The sequence below is a fragment of the Astatotilapia calliptera genome, chromosome 18, assembly GCF_900246225.1.
Source record: "Astatotilapia calliptera chromosome 18, fAstCal1.2, whole genome shotgun sequence".
NCBI lineage: Eukaryota > Metazoa > Chordata > Actinopteri > Cichliformes > Cichlidae > Astatotilapia > Astatotilapia calliptera.
In genome coordinates, this window is record NC_039319.1 from 27,612,230 (window position 1) to 27,633,843 (window position 21,614).

Sequence of the window (21,614 nt, forward strand, 5' to 3'; positions counted from 1 at the left end):
CACAAGGTATTAGTTTTAGTTTCGGCAACGTATTTCCTAAAGTTTACACAAGGTATTAGTTTTAGTTTTGGCAACGTATTTCCTAAAGTTTACACAAGGTATTAGTTTTAGTTTTGGCAACGTATTTCCTAAAGTTTACACAACATATTTTTTTTGTTTTGCCAATCAATTTCCTAAAGTTTAGAAAAAGTATCTTTCATAGTTTTCATGAGGTGCTCCCTGTTGTACCAATGAATGTTTACACAGTTGATTTTCAAATAACTTTGTGTTCAAACACAACTGCACCACTGACAATGTTGACTTTTGAGATCAGCCATTTTTAACATACTGACAACATTCAGCCACAAATAAAGTCCTTCCAAAAACACAAAAAAAGTCAAATTTTTGTAACAAATGTTACTCATCCAATTTTAAAGGTGGTGTTGTCAGACAGAATATCAAACCTATCTTGATAGATAGTCACTAACAAACAGATTCAAAACATCAGATGGCAGGATGTGAACAACTTCCTGGTTTCCATACAGCTAACAACTTTCAAACAAATTTTTCCACCACTTGTCTTTTAATAGTAATGGTATCAACACTCCAATTTCCTGTGAAGTTCAGTATCGCGCCACATTTGTTATAAAACTAATACAAATGTACCTAAAACCAGATTATAAAATTTTTTAAAACAGCTCAAGTTAGAATAAAACCTTTCAACATTTTATAATAACATGTTATACATGAAATCTGCAATCAGCCATGCAAGCTACATTAAGTAAAGTTAGAACAGAAGACATTGATTCAGAACTTTCTGCACCTTACCGTTTTCTTAAAGACAGAAATTAACTTTTTTCAGAGCAACTTGCCACGAAACCCAAAAACAGTAAATCAAAACAAATTGCCATTCTGTTTTACACAAGTTGCATTTGAGTTGAACATGTTGTCAAATAGGTTAGACTTTGGTTAAGAGCTTGGTTTTGAAGCTTCTTATCCTCTGGGAACAGGTAGATGTCAACTCCATAAAAATGTGTTGCACAGCTTCAAATGTGTACTTGAGTTCTTTGGGAAACTCCATGTTGAGCCCATAAAGTAGGCCAAACAAGTAGGCAAAGGCAGTGGGAAGGTCTGGCAGATCATCAAGAATAATGTCCTCTTCCAAAACAATGGCAGTGTTGACCACTGTGGACTGCGAGTTGGGTCCCACGTAGTCCTCCAGAACAGTGAGGATGCCCACCGTAACACCTCGGGTTGCCCTCTCAACTGGATCTGTATCCTATGCAAAATAAAAAACAACAGTACATATAAGTCTCTGAAAACCAAAACTGAAGATTGAGTAGATTTGCATACTCACCAGACATGTTAAGAAGAGTTTGGTCTCGTCGTCGCGAACAAATATCGGTAACCCTTCCAAACTGATGGTTCGTCGATGCTGGACTATGTTTGAGACCTAAAACAAGGAAATCAAATAAGACTCAGTCTCATTTATAAACCTACCATTTTGTTTTTAAAACACATTAAGTGTTGTTGCTCAAAATACAGCCTTAAGAAATAAGATGTTGAAATGAGTTATTACAGATAATTGGTCATGTTTTTGTCAGTTTTTTTAATTTATTTATTTTTTAAGTAATTTTGATGTGCAACAAATGTAGCACACTTATTACAACATTTATAACAAAAAGTGCCATGAGTGGGATGAGAGTTGAACTGTCTGTCATTACCTGCAATCTGCCAAACAGCGCTGCTTGTTAGCTTGTAATCCCATTCAGGACACACTTTTTGAAAACTAACAATTTTTACATCAATTTAGTAAATATTTAATAAAGTATCTTTCGTTACAGTGGGAACTTCAGGTTCCTCATAAACCAGACACAAATACATTTTTATATATTACCTGTTCATCAAACTTCTGCAACAGGGAATCCATGTCATTGCGGAAAGCAGCTTTTCTAATTCGATACAGCTTAATCAGCCGAAGTGAGTAAGTGTCGAGGGCAGTCATGAAGGTCCCCATGAGATCCTTGGTGGTAATGCGTGAGAATTCCGCACAAATCTACAAAGCAACAAAAAAAAATATAGAAGAAAACTTTTAAAGGTACATTATATAAAAATCACATTGTTTTCAAATTTGGTTAAAAGAGCTTAATTTCAAAACATTTAGTTAGTCTCGGTTGATCTATTGGTCAGGCCTTGATTGGATTTTTTTTTTTTCTTTTAGTGGTAGTGGTGGTACAAATTATAACTGACGTATTAAAAAAAAACAAAAAACAAGAAAAATCTGATCAGCAGATTTTACAGTAAGTCTATAGAATACCTAATCAAATGTTGATAAGACAAAATAATGGTTTCAATTGTTACAGGATGTATTGCAGAAAAGAAATAAATCAATAAATTGTATTTTAAATTCATTGAAAAAATTCCATTAATTTTATAGTTATGTAGAAATGAAGTAAGAATAACATCCTGTGGTCAAATTTGTATACTTTCATAACACGTAAGTGACTTTCTCAATCCTGTTCTGTGAGTTTCATGGCTGTTGCCCGCTAAGGGTCAGCACCAAAAGATTCTAGATGCCCAGTGAAGACAAGTCATTGCGGCGACCGTGGTTCAGGGGGTTGGGAAGCTCATCTGTAACCGGAAGGATGCTGGTTCTATCCCCAGCTCTCTCTGTCCTGGTCGTTGTGTCCTTGGGCAAGACCCTTTACCCCACCGCTTACTGGTGTTGGCCAGAGGGGCCAGTGGCGCGATATGGCAGCGTCACTTCTGTCAGTCTACCCCAGGGCAGCTGTGGCTACAACTGTGGTTTCCCTGCACCGATGTGTGAATGTGAGAGTGAGTGAGTGAGTAGTGGAATTATAAAGCGCTTTGGGTGCCCAGAGAAGAGCGAAATAAAAGCAATCCGTTATTATACACAGCAAGTTGACAAGTAAATAGATTTCACTTCAATAGAGTTCATATTTTTAGAGCCAAGTATTTTTTTATATTTTATTGTTCTGCATTGTTAGCTCAACGGTAGCCTTCAACCTTTTCTACAAGATATTGGAGTGATACAAACAGATGCTTCTCAAGGGCACAAGAAATGGAGCTCACGTTCATTTACTCACCCAGACAAGTTTCGAGGCATTTGGAGTTGTTCAGAAGGAATTGTAAAGGTCCTATATCATGTAAAATCAACTTTTTGGAGCTTTTAAACACATTTTAATGTTATTTCCTTAGATTAAAATCCCTCCAGAGTGGTTTTTGGCTTAATTCAGGCATTTCTTAGTTGTCTCAGTGAATCCTTTCCCCATAACCGTGGCTCAGCTCTCTCTTGCAAAACGACTGACTCGTAACATTGGGATTAAAATTTCTTTCTAACAACTCCAAATGCCTTGAAATTTTTCTGGGTGAATAAATGAACGTTTTCAATTTTAGAAATAAGACCACACTGGGGAAAAAGGGAAGAAGAAAAAAACGGAAGTTTTCCTTTAAATATTTAAGAGATTATCTTACCTGTTCTTTCAAGAAGAGAGCTGGCCATCTGAGCTGCATTTCCTTGACCAAGGGCTGCATCTCCACAACTTCTTTCCTCCTGAGAGAGAATGTGATGTCCATCTTTTGGGTGATGAGTGCCATGTTCTTATCCCTTTTCTTCACCTTTTGGTTCTGTTGAGATAATTAATGGGTTGGTTTTGAAAAGTGCATCATTTATATTTTTAATTACATCATCATCTGCCTCAATGTTCTGTTAAGCAAGCACCTGTTTGATTCTTTGAAATGAATGAACCTGAGAAAATTTTAAAATGTCACTAATTTCCTCAATAATTCTCTGCAAAGCACTTTTAGAAACATGTAACAATGTTTGCATGCATAGAAAAAGTCTAGCTATTTTATGTTCAAGACATTGGTAATCTACAAACTCATTGTCCTCTTTATCACTTGATGCTACACCTGAACCACTTGGTAATGTCTCTGGCTCCTGAGAGGTATTTAAGGATTTATCAGGGGAGCTACTTTCACTAGGACATGCATTTGCATGAGAAATCAGTCTAATACAGTTTTTTATATCTTTTGAGTTTTTGTGCTTTCTGCTTGTGTGTGACGTAAAGGTTGTTAAATTGTTGGTAGCATAGTCACATTTTTGGAAAGGACAGGATACAGTCTGATTTTTTTAAGTGCCTTAAAATATGTGAAATAAATGTATGCTGTGAGCAGTTTTCCTTAAATTCACAAAAATCACAAAAAAATGTTGAGATCTCCTGCCTTTTCTTAGCCCTGTTGTGTGATCTGCTGAGGTGAGACTTCAATGCCCCTCGTGTCCTGAACGAACAGACGCAGTCACTGTAAACACAGGGCAAATGAAATCCTCTTCTATGTCGTAGCTGGTGATGTCTTAAGAGTACTTCTTGGCTTGAACAGACAAAAGAGCAGAACTGGCACTGCATACAAAAGCTATAATGAGAAGAGAGGAGAGGACAGTGTCAACAATTCAAAAGAAACCTGAATTAATCTCAAATTACCAAAGTTACATTACCTGATAATGTGTTTGGGGCGGGGGGCAGGCACTCCTGTTCTGATTCCTCTCCTTACCAACTCCTCATCAGTCCCTCATAAATCAGGACAAGCAGTGGTCTGGAGTTGGCTTTTAATTCTCTAAATAAATAAAAATAGCAATTAGTTTTAAAATAAAATACCAGCTTCCTGACATTACTTAAGAATTTTTTTGGCTCACTAAAGTGAGCTGATTCTGCCTTGTAAAATGCCATGTGAAACACAGTAAAACAAATAATTTACAAAACATACATTACATCAAATGTTTAATTTATTTAATTTATTATTAACAAATTGTATTCTACATGGAATGCACCAACAGTATACTGGGATGTATTATGTAAGCCAAGGATAATTTTGTGTGATTGGTTTTACAACTTAGAATGACAAACATTGGATTGAGAGTATGAGTGGGATAAAACTCCTGAAGCATCTGTTTAAATTATCAGTGCATTTATTAATGGTGCTCCATAAATAAACCAAAACAATGTTGTTTTGTGCATAACAAAAAGCTCACAATTGTGCAGTCAAAATGTAAAATAAAAGATGCTGAGCATAATAACAAAGACAGATTTTGCAGCTGCTCTGTTTCCAAGTTCTACTGCGCAACTGACAGCCTGGAGTTTGAAATTCTCTTTGTAACCGTGTCTCTTACAGGTGCCATTTATGGTCCTTACACACATAATATGGTAATATTACGTTGAAGCAGAGTACGTATCACTCTGCGAGGCTCCTCGGTAGCCGTAATGCTCCAACAATCCATCAAGCAGTGCAGCTTCATAGCTTACCAAAGTCGTACCAAAACATTTTTTGACATATTTTTTTAAGCTGTGTACCACATAAAATTGGTTCGAGGTCAGTAAGCACAACCAGAATTCATACATAAGGCAGACTGTCGATTTTTGAGATGAAAGGATTTTAGGCCGTGCGTCAACGCGTTAGCCCGGTTAGCTCACTAACGCCACCCAGCCCCACGCACGGGGTGATCCGCGGTAACTAGTTAACGGAGATTTGCCCCGTTAATGCAGTTATGGCATTAACTTTACGCTGACAGCACTAAAATAGTCATCTTCAAATGTTTTCTTTTTACCGACCAGCTCCTCTTTGATAGTTGCCGTGTCCATCTTGTCGTTGCCTGCAGGTGAAGCGATGGGGGAGGGGGAGTTGTGTTCAGTGAAGGAGAGAGGCGGAGTAACACAGCGTAGAGACAAAAGTGGACGAAAGAGAGGCAAACTTGCGGCTCCACGAGTATAATGATAATGTAGACTACATCGATATAAACTATATTGTCACATCTCATATTTCATTTAGTGGAGCTCGCTGGCCATGAGGACTCCACCACCCCGTTCACACAGAAACTAAAGCACACATTTTATTGGCTAGATGTGATTCGAACAAATTAAACAACATGGCAGCAGGCGCCCCCGAACTTTATTTTATTTTATTTAAATAGCGGCGGGGGGTTGCTGCCGTTGGTCATGAGTGAGCCAGCCTATTTTGTTTCGTTCGGTGGTATGGCGGCCACAGACTGCACTTCATGAAATACGCATAGGGGGTGTCGCGGAGGCTTGTCAGATATGAGCGCGCCTCTTTAGTAGCGAAGTTTGTCGGATTTTCATTGGTTTGTGACATGGAATCTTAAATGATATAGTAAACACATACCCATAAGCCACAAGGCTTCTTAGCCAAGAAAGTAATGCTATGCTAAGTTTCGGAAAAATACGAAGAACTTCAGTTGTGATATTTCTAACAGACAAATTGAGACTGTTCAAACATATACTGTCTGATATAATAAAAGAAACATTACTTGCCTTTAGAAACTTGAGATGAACGATCTATCCAGCTCCTAGCCTCACGTTCTCATTAAGGCAGACGGGCAGGTGGCTTTCAGTCCTTGCAAAAGCGCAAAGTAGACCCCGTAGCATCCAAAAATATGAGATGCGCATGCGTACTCAGGCACAGAAAGGCGCCAACAGCTTCAACTCATGTAAAACTTGAATTCATTCATTTTGCCAGCAATAAATTTAATCTGAGACCAACTTTTGCTCCAAAACGTTAAATGATTAGTTGAAACCCTTAATGTATTTGAGTTTATGGGCCAACTGAACTTTTATTGTTGAATTGTGAAAGAAATGACTGTAAGCTCAACAACTGCAAGTTTGATTTTTTACAGTGATATGAATTTAACAGTCTTGCATGTGTCCTGTCCATCAAAGGATAAATGATCTATAAAATAGAGGACTAAATGATAGCAAATTGGTTTTGCTTTTTCGAGCATACCTTAATCCAGGATTGGGCAATTCATTTTCCCAAGGGGCTACATAAGAAACTGGAACACACAGGCACAGCACCACAGTTCCAGTTTCTCATGTGGCCTCCTGGGAAAATTAATGTTCCAACCCTGCCTTAATCAGTGCTGGCACAGTGCATGCTCTTATCACCATTGTCAATAAAAGACTGAATGTGATATCACTGACTGAATTATGGCCAGAGGAGTGAGATGCTGAAAGCAGAGGTGCAGAGTTTGTGGATGAAGAACTTAATGACAGTTATGTGCTGTGAAGCAAAGTAGTTTGTAGGCTGAGTTGACACTAGTAACCATAGGCATACAGCACATTTTATGCCTCTGTTCACAGGTGTGGATGTGGAGTAGGGCCCACAAAATTAGTTGAGATCTAAGCAGGGCACCTGCTTAGATCTCAACTTAATGTGCTCAAACATTAGACGCACCCATTGCGCTTCTCATTCAATCAAGCCACGCATGCTCGAGCTGACTGTCACTTTTTCACGTTTAAGGCTATTAATGTAATCAGGACTTCAAACTGTTATGCAAGCTGTCGCTGCATGGTTTGCAAAGGAAGCACACTTGAAACCAACCCTCGCATATCCTTTTATTAGGTGTTTACAGTAACACAGCTGACCACAGTTCAGCTCCATGTTCTACAGTTAAGCCACACGCAGACGCGCATGGTGCACCTTTTAAGCCGTTTGCTTAGACAAAAAAAAATGTCTGCGTTAATGCTGTAAGCTTGCATGTCTTGTTACAGAAAAGAAGGGGTGTGTTGAGAGCTGGATGAAGTATTACGATAGCCTGTATTTATTTATAGCTTACCTCTTCCCTTTCAATTCGTAAAGTAATATGACAGGCAACCATCTCAAGCATACATGCAAACGCTGCACAGGACACATGTGTTCAGTGTGTATCAGGGTCAGATTCACAAGGATTCCAATAAAGCTTCCACATGCATGCCCAGCCCCTGTAAAACATTATGTTTCACTTTCTTCTTGAATCAGGGCTAAGTGACCCCTGTGCTCCTCAGCAAGTGCACCGCCCTCTCCTTTCCTCATCTCCTCTCCTCTCTCTCACTCCAGCTTCATGTCCCCGAGTGACCCAGCTTCACATTCTAGCACTGCACGGGTGCCAGCAGAAGCAAATTAGACACCAGCACCCCCTCCTGATATGTACTTCTCTGTCCTACATCCATTATTTTTAGCTGGGATCCAAGCCTTCATCTTCACTTAATAAGGGAAAAGAATCCCTCATATTTGTACCCACCCCTAAATCCATCATATCAAAGTTCTTCATCACAAAACGGACACACTCACACACCTATGTCCTATTCTATATGATGCCTTCTCTCTTTGCTCACACACCTCCTTCCATCTCCACAGCTGTCTGTGTATGTTCTGTGTTGCATGCAGAGAGCAGGTTGGTCATCTCCCCCTCACTCCACCCTCTTTCACTGGTTCCTAACATACACTCAAGCATGCACACACACACAGAAAGCTGTCACCCCAGCCCTGCCTCATCTTCTCCATGCTTAATTACGTGCCACATAGGACCACGGTCACACCTATGTCAGACTAAGCCCAACCCCTCTTGCACCCTGAGCCCACTGCCAGTTGCCCATGTGGGGTTTTTAATAAGGTGGATGCAGGAGGCTGTCTTGCTCTCTTCTGGGTGACGCGGATTGGAAGGGGTTCTCCATACTTTCACCAAACTTTTTTTTTCAATATTTTTCACCCCTTTCATTTACTTTCTGAAACTGTAAATACATCCACATTAGAGAGGAGTCATGAAGTGGACCTGGGTGCTTGTAGTAGTCTTGCTGTCCTTTGGGAGCATTTCACTGGGCAAGGAGAGCTTGGACTTCCCTGAGTACGATGGCAAGGACCGCGTTCACGACCTCAACGCCAAGAACTATAAGTCCGTGATGAAGAAGTATGACATTATGGTGGTGTACTACCATGACCATCCCGGATCCAGCCGCGCCGCCCAGAGACAGTTCGATATCGAGGAGTTGGCCCTTGAGGTGGGTTAAGATAAGAACTGTGGATAGATGGTGATGAGGAAGCTGTAATATTGGTACTTTATTCATGAGCACACAGATGCTTTCAGCATATTTAACTGCGGTTTTAAAAAAATGGACTGAATAAACTCATCTCCTGTCAGTGACTTGCAAAGAGGAAGTTATTATGGAGAACAGGAGATAAGGCGGTAGAAAATAGCTTTGCTGGATTGAGAAATGCTGAGAAGTGAAGTCCCAAAAATGTGTCACAAGCCTACGGTGTGTCGTCATGTCGACCACCCCGAGGCAAAGAGCTGAGCTGTGAGGACCCAAGGTATCATTTATTTTGGCAAAGGCTGAGCCTGTGTAGAGGATGTGTGTCTGTTTGTGTGCGTCTTTGTGTGATACTGTGTGTGAGGCGAGCAGTTGATGCACTTAACACTCCCTCATCTGATTGCTCATCAGGCCTCACGCCAGCCTGGTTCACATTCCCATAAAAACACACTACATCCCTTTCCACACAAACCTTTCCACTTGTTTACTGTAAGTAAACAAGTGTAAGTAAACAAGTGAAAACCACATTCCATTTTCCAAGAAAAGTTCAATTTATCACTTCAAGCAGCTGACTCCATGTTTGCAGACATGCTGATTATTTATACAGAGAGCAAAATTCCTTTTTACACTATAACGATCACAGACACAATGCAGAACTAAGAGGTGCCCAGAGAGCATTTGAAGACACACTTGATATTGTTTAAAGAAGCAGTTATTTGAGAACTGCACTGAACATTGCAGTTCTGAGAAACCAGGTTGATTTCTGATTTATGGCCTGCACTAGATCACGTAGCAACAGTATTTTATGGCATTTGGCATGGCTAATGTACAGTGTAATGTCAAGGCTGCTACCCCATATGCTTGTTGCATTATTGTAATTTGCAAGCCTGGTTTGTTGACTCCTGTTTAAATTTTTTTTTTTTTTATGACAACTCTAGGCCAAAAAGGATCATATAAGGAACTCTCAACAGCCCCTAAAAATAAAAATTGTGACAAATATTCTGACTTTGCCTAAACAAATATAGCAGAAATTGTGTGCAACGGATCTCATCAGTAACCAAATCTCATGTGAACAAGACAAAGGAAAAAGGATGAAGGGCTAAAAAAAAACTAGTAATAAATAGCAGTAATGAGGAAAATATTAATAACAAATCAGACAGAGAGAGCAGGAGAGTGAGAGATACGAGAGAGGCTGCTCTCCTTGGCGAATCACATCAAGACCCTCTGGTGTCTGCGTATAGGGCACTGTTGCTCAGCCTTGGGGCTCCAGGCCAGCGCTTGAGATACTGGCTCCAGTAGTGCCAGCTCAGCTCTGCGCTGTGATTGACACATGCAGTACTGTACTTGTCAGCGGATCCCAGAGTATTGAGCATCACTGCCATCTCACCAAAATAGTCCCTGGGGCTGGTGTGGCTTCTGGTGCTATATTTATCCTGAGCTGCTTTTGTGGTGGGTTGAGCTCCGATGGCTTGTGTTTCTCCTTCTGAATGTATTTTGATTTACATTTAATGAAGCTTTATTTATAGTAAGAGGCAACTGCAAAAGGTGCAAACATTTCAGAGGTCAAGGAGCCCTGTGGGGGTTAGTGAAAGTCAAATGAAACATGACATTGTGATGGTGATAATTAAGTGCTTTCGTCCATGCCATTTGAACTTGGTTGATTTTGTTATTAAAGTGACCTCTCAGGTCTGTTACGAATGCTTTGTCAAGGGGAGCGCTGTAGACCAATGTAAGGAAAAGCACCTGCATTCTCCAGACAGATTGCAGGTGCTTTTACACTTCAACACTGAATGGCACACATGAAGGTGTACATGTCTTTCTTTGTTACTCTGCTCATCAAAATGAGCAGATACAGTCAGGTGCTGCACCAGCTGAATATCACTACAGTTCGTAACATCTCAGCCAAGAACAAAAACTGAAAGAAATGTACAGCTGCAGTGCACGCAGACATGAAGCTATGAAATCCCACCCCAGATACTGAGCCTGCTGGTTTAACTTTACATGTAGTTGGGGAGGTTCAATTACTCTGAGCAAATGATCTCATCCATGTCACATCAAATACACATTCAGAACACCCAAGTTCCAAAAACAACTTTGCAGGTTTCAGACTAGGAGGAGCAGGCAGACATAGTTTGCTTTTGCTTTACATACTTTAACTGAAAGACATTTGCAAAAACAATTTATCTGGGTAAAAATAATGTGCTTTATTCAAATGGACATTTGGTGAAATTCACTACTAGGTACTACCAAAAAAATGTATACACATATATTTTTTGGGGAGGCTAAATATGTTTATAGACTAAATATAGCCTGTAAATATATGCCACAAAGTAAATGTGATATATACAACCATGAAGCATTAATCCATTTGCCTGTAAGAAGTTTTATTTTAGTCTGTGTAAATGCCAAAAGGGCACAGTCTGCAAAAAAGGTATAGTGCAATGAAGGGAATAAGTCTGTATGATGTGTAACTTAAAACTAAGCTGCAAATTTTAAACTATTTCACTGTGCCCCACTCATCCAAAACTCCAGTCAGGTTAAAAGAAATTCAGAGAATTATCTGCACAACAAACTGCAGGACAGCCTGGTTGGGCTAACTATTTATGCCAGTAAAGCAGCTGCTCAAGATTTCTGACACCAGTGTACATGTATGTGTGTGTGTGTGTGTGTGTCTGCAAGAGTTTGTGTGCACTGTTTACCCTTCAAATGCACTGAGACAGCTCTCAAACAACTTCCTCAATGCAGCTGAGCTGCAAGTGTGATGCTGTCATTGGTGGACCCAACTGTCAGTCACAAGGTTCAAGTTTCATACAGATTTAGAAAGTGCATAAGCGGCGCTCTGAAAAGCAGGCTTTTATGGTAATGAAACTACTGAGTGAGACAACTTTGTCAAAAGGTGTAAATAATAGTGTAGGGGTGTAATGGTGTAGCCTTCCAAATGAGTAAAACACACTATCCCACCACCCCACCCTTTTTTGTGTTGAACTAATAAATTGTTTAATTATTTATGTGCAATGTTTTACAGCTTGCAGCCCAGGTCCTGGATGAGTTTGAAGATGAAGATATTGGAGTTGGTCTCATTGATGCAAAGCACGACAAGGCTGTTGCAAAGAAATTAGGTAAATACAGCTGCAGGCAGTTGGTACATGGCTTATTGTGCAAAAGTCAGACTAGCCAAACAATCACAGTTAAGTTACTGTAACAGAAGTTAGCTAAAATATAATCTGAGCTAACCTGTTCAAAAGCCGCATGATTAAACACAAAATGTTCTTTCCCCTTAGGCCTTGACGAGTCTGACAGCATCTTCGTCTTCACAGACGATGAAGTCATAGAATATGATGGCGAGCTTGCAGCTGACACTCTTGTGGAGTTCATCTATGATGTTCGTGAGGATATAATCTCCCAGTTAATAGCCTGCCTTATTTTAGCAATAAAATCTCTAAATACTGATTTTTCTTCCTTTGAAGATGACCCACAGAGCTTTATTCCAGTTTATTCTCCTCTCTGTCATCTCTGTTGTCTCTCCCTTTTCTCCTTTTCCACAGGTTCTCGAGGACCCTGTGGAAATAATTGACAATAGTAAGGAACTAAAAGGCTTTAAAAACATCGAAGAGGACATCAAATTGGTGGGCTACTTTAAGAGTCACAAGTCAGAACGTAAGAATCCTGTGATACTGTAATGTCATGATAGCCTGTATTGTTTTTAGATAATTCCACATCAAGCAAATTAAACAGCATCCTAACTCTAGGATAATTATCAGAATGTTTTCATTGCAGTTGCTACTATTTGATTTAAGTGAGCACACAAAAACACCAGTAATGATGAGAACAAGAAGTCTACATTCTTAGATATTTCATACATATAGCAATCTACTGAAACAACTTGATGGATGCCTTTAAATTTCAGATTTTGAGGCTTATGCTGATGCTGCTGAAGAGTTCCATCCACACATCCTGTTCTATGCCACATTCAGTCCCAAGGTGAGTAATCAAAGTAAGTTACTTGAGGCTACTATGTGATTAGTCTAGTTTCAGCTTTCAGCACAACTGGTAAAGCTAAAGTCTTTTGAGCACTACGGATATGGGGATTGTTTTTGTAAGGATGATCAGACTCAAAAATTTAACTCAAACATAGAAACATTAAAATGAATTTCTTGGAAACTGTATATTTGCTTGCATGTTTTAATTATCTGAAAACATTTTATTTTAAAAAGTGGCAGAGGGCCCAAGATTGAACTCTGAGGCACTCCATATTTTATGTATCCAGTTTTTATGTGCAACTATAAATACAAAAGCTTTCTAAAAAAAAAATCTGAAAAATATTTTAAACAAGAATTTTAGATTGCTCCTCCCCTTTTTTTCCTCCCCATCCCCAGCTGCCTCCCTCTTCCCGCTCCAACACACCCACCCACACAAGTAGGGCATTGGGGTGCGGGCGTGTCACCAGGGTGCAGGGGAGGCATTCCCCCCCCCCCGTCCCCTCCCCGTCCCCTTCTGGCCACCTGTGCCTCAGAGCCGGCGGGCACGCCACTGCAGCCTCCTCTGGCTTCTGCTCCGTGGCTACTGGGTGACCCCTCATCTGGGGCTCTCCTCAGCTCTCCCCAGGAGGGTGGCACGGATGCCCCTCCGGTGGTCCTCCTTGGGCTCTCGCACTCTGGGGCCTCTGGATGTCTGGGGCCTGGATCTCCTCCATGCCTGCTTCATGCCCTGGGGGACAGGGCTATAGATCTCTACATCCTCTAGCACAGCGTTCCCCAACCTTTTTTGCGCCACGGATCGGTTTATGCCCGACAATATTTTCACGGACCGGCCTTTAGGGTGTCGCGGATAAATACAACTAAATAAAACTAGTACCGGTAAAAAAGAAGATTTATTCATAACACACGTGAAAAGACCCAGGAAAACCGAGTTAACGATAAAAACGATAACAAAATAACGCTGAAAACCGATAAAAACCCTGAAAACCATACATTTAACACCTGAGCCTCAACTCTCGCGGCCCGGTACCAAACGACTCACGGACCGGTACCGGTCCAAGGCCCGGGGGTTGGGGACCGCTGCTCTAGCAGACCATTACATGGGGAAACTTTTTGAATACAGTCATGTCTGTCCCGTCTGTAACAACTGAAAATAAAATAAAATAAATAATAACAACAAAGATTGATCAAATGGACCAATATGGCAAGGCCGTGATGATCCATTTGGCAAAGTAAATCCATTGGGTATCCTTGTTGGTCTTCAGACAACAATTCTGACGGCTAAAGAACCAAATGGGACAGGCAAAAAAAAAAAAAAAAAAAAAAATTTAGATGGCAAAGGGCAGCCCTAGCGGAGCCCATCACCCACCGGGAACGAGTCCGACTTATTGCTGGCAATGCGAACCAAGCTCTTGCGACGGTCGTATAGGGATCGAATGGCCTGTAGCAATGCGCCAGACACCCCATACTCCCGCAACACCTCCCACAGGACACCCCGAGGGACACGGTCGAATGCCTTCTCCAAGTCCACAAAACACATGTACACTGGTTGGGCAAACTCCCATGCGCCCTCAAGTATCCTTCAGAGGATAAAGAGCTGGTCCAGTGTTCCTCAACCAGGACGTAAAACCGCATTGTTCCTCCTGTATCCGAGGTTCGACTAACGGACGAACTCTCCTCTCCAGCACCCTGACTGAGACTTTCCCAGGGAGGCTGAGGAGTGTGATCCCCCTGTAGTTGGAACACACCCTCCAGTCCCCCTTCTTAAAGATGGGGACCACCACCCCGGTCTGCCAGTCCAGGGATACTGCCCCTGATCTCCACGCAACATTGTAGAGGTGTGTCAACCAGGACAGCCCTACAACGTCCAGAGCCTTCAGGAACTCGGGCGGACCTCATCAACACCAGGGGCTCTGCCACCAAGGAGTTGTTTAACTGCCTCAGTGACCTCGCCTCCGGAAATTGGCGGATCATCCCCCTCATCCCCAGACTCCGCCTCTTCCTCGGAAGACGTGTCAGTGGGATTAAGGAGGTCCTCGAAGTATTCCTTCCACCGCCTGACAATTTTCTCAGTCAAAGTCAGCAGCGCTCCGCCAGCACTATACACAGTGCAGGTAGAGCACCGCTTTCCCCTCCTGAGATGCCTGACGGTTTGCCAGAATCTCTTCGAGGTAGTCCGAAAGTCTTTTTCCATGGCCTCTCCGAACTCCTCCCACACCCGAGTTTTTGCTTCAGCCACTGCCCGAGCCGCATTCCGCTTGGCCTTTCGATACCTGTCAGCTGCCTCCGGAGTCACACAGGCTGACCAAGCCCGATAGGACTCCTTCTTCAGCCTGGTGGCTCCCTTCACCTCTGGTGTCCACCATTTGGTTCGGGGATTAACACCACGGCAGGCACCAACCACCTTGCGGCTGCAGCTCAATGCAGCAGCTTCAGCAATGGAGATGCTGAACATGGTCCATTCGGACTCAATGTCCCCAGTCTCCCTCGGAATGCTGTTGAAGCTCTGCCGGAGGTGTGCGTTGAAGATCTCGCGGACTGGGGCCTCTGCTAGACGTTCCCAGCACACCCTCACTACACGTTTAGGTGCACCAGGTCTGTCCAGCGTCCTCCCCAGGGAGGTCTGGGCCTCTCTGCTTAAGCTGCTGCCCCCGCGACCCAGCCCCGGATAAAGCAGATGAAGATGGATGGATGGATGGAAGAATTTTAGATGCATCTTACATTGCATCGTTTTGAAGATTAAAGTTATGGTTACATTATTATTTGTCCATCATGTGATCATCACGCAAGAAATAAAAACACTGTGTGATTACCAGTATTTGTGAAGCCATTGGATCAGGGGGCGAGCCTTTCCAAGGTATCCTTAATCAATTCATTCAAGTTAGTGAGGCCTAAGTGATCTTTCTTATATCTAAATATCAGACAGATCTTCCACTAAGATGTTAAGTATATGTTAAGTAAAGCATTTTACACTGTTGTTTCTCTTCCACCCATTGTACACTCACAGATCAGTGGTGGTGAAAAGTGCAGAGTAAGGTACTAGCTGAACTGCTAAATGGAGTGACTTAGGCTTGCAGTGTTTTGCTCAAGTACATTTTAACATATGGATTGAAACATCAACCCTGCAATTAGTCACAAACCTTGGCTAACTTACTAAACACAAATATATATTAATAACACTTTCATTTTTCTTAAGCAAAAACAAATAATAAATAATACACCATTAATATATCCTTTATGGTCAGATGAGGGTTTGAGTTCTTTGGCCCTGTCTTACAGGTCGCCAAGGCTCTGGACCTGAAGCTCAATGAGGTGGACTTCTATGAACCATTTATGGATGAACCAGTTGTTGTCCCAGGAAAACCTTACTCTGAGAAGGAACTGGTGAAATTCATTGAAGATCACGACAGGTAAGTCCTATTTTTGCCACATTAGAAGGATCTCGAGAGGTACAAGCTTCATGATCTGAGTTCCAAGTAAAGGGCATTAAGATTTGAGTAATCTTTGCTTGTTAGACCAACCCTGAGGAAGCTGCAGCCCCACAACATGTACGAGATCTGGGTGAGAAATTATAAACTTGAATTATATTTCCTAGACATAACTTTAATAAGATTGTAACCTAATGTTTTACAGTTTCCCTGAAATTCCGGCCTTTTTTCCCACAGGAAGATGATGTTGATGGTGAACATATTATTGCCTTTGCAGAGGAGTCTGACCCAGGTAAAGGAATCTTAAATGAAGTATAAAAACATATCTATGAGCATCTGTAATGACAGTTGTTTCTGATCATCCTGTAATGCTGTTTAGTTTTTGTTATTTAGATAGCTGTTTAGCTTAGACTGCGATGTACTTTTCCACTACTCAGATGGTTTCGAGTTCCTGGAGATTCTAAAGCAAGTTGCCGAGGATAACACTGACAACCCCGACCTCAGCATTGTCTGGATCGACCCTGATGACTTCCCTCTGGTAACAATATGAAGCAGTGTAATATGCTCTTTAGAAACAAGAGGCTGTGAGGCACTCTGCACAGTTTTACTGATAGCAGTTGGGTTGATAACAGCAACTAATCTTTTGCTTACTTTCCCCTGCAGCTCCTGCCACACTGGGAAAAGACTTTTGGAATTGACCTGTCGCACCCACAGATTGGTGTTGTTGAAGCTGATGATGTAAGTAATATTTTGAGTATGACCTTATTACCAAATTCAAAACATTTCTTTGTATTGTTCCTCTGATGTACTGTTATACATTCTGTTTATAGTTCAATTCAATTCAGATTGAATTCAGATTTCTTTATACAGCACCAAATCACAATAACTGTTGCCTATTATTAAAGGTGCTTTATATTGTAAGTTAACGACCCTACAGTAATATAGAGAAAACCCCATCAAACCACCCCCTATGAGCAAGCACTTGGCAACAGTGGGAAGAAAAAAACTCCCTTTTAACAGGAAGAAACTTCCAACACCACCAGGGTAGGGGAAGGGCAGCCATCTGCCATGACCAATGAGGAGAGATGAGTTATTAATTATTACATTTGTTCATTTTCAATTTAATATTTTTATTCTTAGGCTACGTCCACACGTACCCGGGTATTTTTGAAAACGCAGATTTTTCTATGCGTTTGCACCTTTCGTCCACACATAAGCTGCGTTTTTGGTCACTGAAAATGGAGATTTTTAAAAACTCCGGCCTGGGTGGATATTTTTGAAAACTCAGTTTTTGCATTTACGTGTGGACAACAAAAACGGAGAAAACGCAGAAAACGCAGCGTCAAAGGTGTGCGCCTTTTTTGACGTCACACTGTGCGCCACGTTATTGTTTCGGTGAAATGAATTTCTACAATACTGTTACTGTTAATTCTACTCTCTGCAGTGTTTAAATGCTTACATATACACACACAGTTACTGTCCCTCCACACAAACGACTCGGTTCTGCTTCTATACCCCAGCTTTGTTTACTATTTCCCACCGAGGCTTCTAGACTTCTGATTGGCCAACATTTCTACACGGTTAGGAATATATCGCCACCTGTTGCTTTCCTTCATTTCTGCGTTTACTTGTGGACGGGATTATTTTTTTAAACGAAAACAGAAAATCTCAGTTTTCAAAAATACCCGTGTACGTGTGGACGTAACCTTAGACTCTAGATCATCCTTATGTCAGATACACTTTACTTTCTCAGTTAATGGTGTATCTGATACAAGCTATTTTAGTTTTATTTTTGGAAAAGTTAGTATTTATTAAACCTTTTGACATTAAAAAAATGTATCAACTTATTGCTTTATAATGTTTATTAACGTTTTTTGGGAGAAAATTACAATGATGATGAAGAAGTCTCAAAAATTTTCAAAAACTCACGTATCAAATAAGCTGCACTTGGCATTAAGGCCACCAACTTAAGCTTGCTTTGTTTGGCTCTCACAAAGAGAAAGACCTGAGAGCCAGTGGGAGGGGTTGTGGTCAGAGTCAGTGGTATCTGTCTCAGATAACCAAATAAGCTCTCTTTGACATCACACAGAGCCAAGACTAGAAAGAAATGTCTGAAACTGAGGGTTTGGAGCAGTATGAAGCTGGGATTTTGGCTTACATGGATTACAACGGTCATTTTTATTGTTAGTGTCCACTGTGGCACACCAATGCTAGACCTGACCACATAGTTCACTCAGTACACTTTTTATTAGGTTGGTGGTTCTTTCTGCACACGGCCACAGCTTTTCAGTTGTGTCCCACATACACACAGCAACCCCACCCTCAGGTCCCGGCACTTGTCATGCAGAGGAGGCGTGATGAACTGATGGAGCTCTGGTGTGTCAGCCTCCCCTGCAGCCGCACCACAAACCACGCCCAGCCACATCCACTAATGTAACAGCTTACACTTGACAGAAATAAGGGAGGCATATGGCCATGGTTCATTCAAGTTTAGGCTCATCGTGTCTTTAAAGGTACCCTGAACCTTCACCTTTTCAGAGAATCCACAACAGAGCAGTTACTGTTGGTTTTTTGCCCCCAGGCTGACAGCGTGTGGCTGGACATGGATGACGGTGAGGACCTGCCCTCTGCAGATGAGCTGGAGGACTGGCTCGAGGATGTTCTGTCAGATGAAATCGATCCTGATGACGATGATGACGACGATGACGACGATGACGACGATGATGACGACGATGATGACGACGATGATGACGACGATGACGACGACGACGATGATGATGACGATGATGATGACGACGATGATGATGATGACGACGATGATGATGACGACGATGATGACGACGACGACGACGATGATGACGACGACGACGACAATGATGATGACGATGATGATGACGACGACGATGATGACGACGATGACGATGACGACGATGACGATGACGATGACGATGACGACGACGATGACGATGACGATTATTAAACAATTAAGTCATAAATTACTTTTCAAGTCTGACCAATGCAGTTTCAAGACTCAGCGTCACTAACTCTGTCATATCATCCTTTCTTGAAACCAGTTATCATGTTGATATCTCATCTTCTCATCACCCTCCCTCTGCATCACATCAGAACATTATTCCAGTAATCATTTGACCCTCTCACCTCCATATCCTCTAATGCTCCATGTAACAAAGTACTAAGAAGCCACAGTGCCTTTATCCCCACATGTAAAAATAAAAAAAAATGATTTGAAACCTTGCAATCTACTTCTATTGATTTTTATACTATTAAAGTGTTTATTTTCCTAATACTGGAAGGGTTGCATTGTTTTATGCATTATGTCTGAATCCATCTGTGGAGTCTGTTGCCGTCTGAATGTGTATTATTTATGTTCACTTAGTTTCTTGTTTTCCCCACAACCGAAACGACTGAGGTCAGATCCTAGGGTGCTAACAAGCTTTTGTTACAGGTCTTGAATATCACCAGCCTACTCTGTAAAATCAATGTAATGCTGTACACTGAATGTGCTGTACATCATATGGATGTTTTCTACGATGATGAAATATGACAACAGCCATATTCTATTTTTGTAACAAGAGGAATTTAACGTACTGTGAAGTCTTAAATAAATGACAGCTTGGACGGAAACCTCACTACTGTATAGTTTTTAAAGATGTGTATGTGTGTGTGCATGTGTGAAATATACACGATAGCAAGTCATGAATTCTCATCCTCATCATGAAAACAATCTGAGGAGTTCTTCATCTCATCAAGTGTGCTTAGACTAAATAGGTACAAAGAAATCACTTTCAGCACTTAAAGCTACAGTGTTAAAATATTACTAAAGAAGATACAGTTTTGATACTTGCCACTTCATTAGGTAAACTTCAATGTTGCCAGGATAGCATCATGCAGTTGCTGCAGATTTGTTGACTGCACATCCATGATCCAAATCTACCACTCCTCTACATTGCAGAGGTGCTCTACTGCAGCGGTCCCCAACCTTTTTTTGCACCACGTTTATGCCCGACAATATTTTCACGGAACGGCCTTTAAGGTGTCGCGGATAAATACAACAAAATAAAACTAGTACCGGTACCGAAAAAAGAAGATTTATTCATAACACATGTGAAAAGACCCAGGAAAACCAAGTTAACGATAAAAACGATAACAAAATAACGCTGAAAACCGATAAAAACCCTGAAAACCATACATTTCAAACCTGAGCCTCAACTCTCACGGCCCGGTACCAAACGACTCACGGACTGGTACCGGTCCGAAACCCAGGGGTTGGGGACCGCTGCTTTACTGTACTGAAATTTAGTGACTGTGGCCATTTGAGTACAATGAACTCACTGTCATGTTTAAAGAACCAGTTTGAAATGACCTGAGCTTTGTGACATGGCACATTATTCTTGTAGCAACCTTCAGATGAGTACACTGTGGTCATAATATGGTTACCACCAATACTCAGGTAGGTTGTCGTGTTTAAATGATTCTCAGCTGGTACCAAGGGGCAGAAAATTTGCCATGATGATACTAGACCTCCCTCTCCCCAGCCACCTCCTCCAGCTTGTCCAGCCGAGAGATATAATCTCACCAGTGTACCCTGGGTCTGCCCAGGACACACTGGTGGTGGGACATGCCCAGAACACCTCACGCAGGAGGCACCCAGGAGGCATCCTTATCAGATGCCCGAACCACCTCAATTGGCTCCTTTTGATGTGGAGGAGCAGCGGCTCTACTCTGAGCCCTTCCTCGATGGCCGAACCTCTCACCCTATCTCTAAGGGAGAGGCCAGCCACCCTTCGGAGCAAGCTCATTTCTGCCTTCGAACGGCCTGTAGCAATGGGCCAGACACCGCATACTACCGAAGCACCTCTCACAGGACACTCCGAGGGACACGGTCGAATATCTTCTTCAAGTCCACAAAACGCATGTACACTGGTCGGGCAATCTCCCATGCACCCTCAAGTATCCTTGAGAGAACAAAGAGCTGGTTCATTGTTCCACAACCAGGACGAAAACCGCATTGTTCCTCCTGTATCCGAGGTTCGACTAACGGATGGATTCTCCTCTCCAGCACCCTGGCTGAGACTTTCCCAGAGAGGCTGAGGATTGTGATCCCTGTATAGTTGGAACACACACTCCAGTCTCCCTTCTTAAAGCTGGTAACCACCACCTGGTCTTCCAATCCAGAGGTACCGACCCTGATCTCGTGTTCAGATCCGAGAGGTCGTTCCTTCCAATCACACCCCTCCAGCTCTCACTGTCATTGCCCACATGAGCATTGAAGTCTCCCAGTAGGACAACAGAGTCCCCGGGCGGAGCACCCTCAAGCACCCTGACCGGGGACT

The 21,614-nt window shown here is 41.9% G+C and overlaps 2 protein-coding genes across 2 annotated transcripts; one reads left to right on the forward strand and one right to left on the reverse strand.

Annotated features, from left to right (window-relative positions):
- Positions 1–543: 543 nt before the first annotated feature.
- LOC113011396 (uncharacterized) lies at positions 544–4,614 on the reverse strand. Its single transcript, XM_026150957.1, has 6 exons — positions 4,496–4,614; positions 4,225–4,413; positions 3,475–3,627; positions 1,877–2,035; positions 1,337–1,432; positions 544–1,258 (listed from the first exon to the last, which is right to left on the reverse strand). Exons 3-6 carry the CDS (start codon positions 3,595–3,597, stop codon positions 938–940), a joined length of 699 nt encoding a protein of 232 aa, XP_026006742.1. The 5' UTR covers positions 3,598–3,627; positions 4,225–4,413; positions 4,496–4,614; the 3' UTR covers positions 544–937.
- Positions 4,615–8,346: 3,732 nt separating this feature from the next.
- Positions 8,347–19,910, forward strand: casq1a (calsequestrin 1a). The gene is made up of 11 exons (XM_026150524.1): positions 8,347–8,825; positions 11,881–11,974; positions 12,137–12,237; positions 12,401–12,512; positions 12,763–12,836; positions 16,112–16,242; positions 16,348–16,393; positions 16,498–16,552; positions 16,698–16,798; positions 16,924–16,998; positions 18,842–19,910. Exons 1-11 carry the CDS (start codon positions 8,589–8,591, stop codon positions 19,238–19,240), a joined length of 1,425 nt encoding a protein of 474 aa, XP_026006309.1. The 5' UTR covers positions 8,347–8,588; the 3' UTR covers positions 19,241–19,910.
- Positions 19,911–21,614: the final 1,704 nt, after the last annotated feature.

Bases quoted from the DNA above. Each gene is read 5' to 3' on its own strand.
- LOC113011396 (XM_026150957.1), bottom strand. From the start codon at position 3,597: ATGGCACTCATCACCCAAAAGATGGACATCACATTCTCTCTCAGGAGG. The intron at 2,036-3,474 runs GTAAGATAATCT...GTTGCTTTGTAG, and splicing joins CTCTCTTCTTGAAAGAACAG to ATTTGTGCGGAATTCTCACG. The intron at 1,433-1,876 runs GTAATATATAAA...TCCTTGTTTTAG, and splicing joins TGCAGAAGTTTGATGAACAG to GTCTCAAACATAGTCCAGCA.
- casq1a (XM_026150524.1), top strand. From the start codon at position 8,589: ATGAAGTGGACCTGGGTGCTTGTAGTAGTCTTGCTGTCCTTTGGGAGC. The intron at 8,826-11,880 runs GTGGGTTAAGAT...AATGTTTTACAG, and splicing joins TCGAGGAGTTGGCCCTTGAG to CTTGCAGCCCAGGTCCTGGA. The intron at 11,975-12,136 runs GTAAATACAGCT...CTTTCCCCTTAG, and splicing joins GGCTGTTGCAAAGAAATTAG to GCCTTGACGAGTCTGACAGC.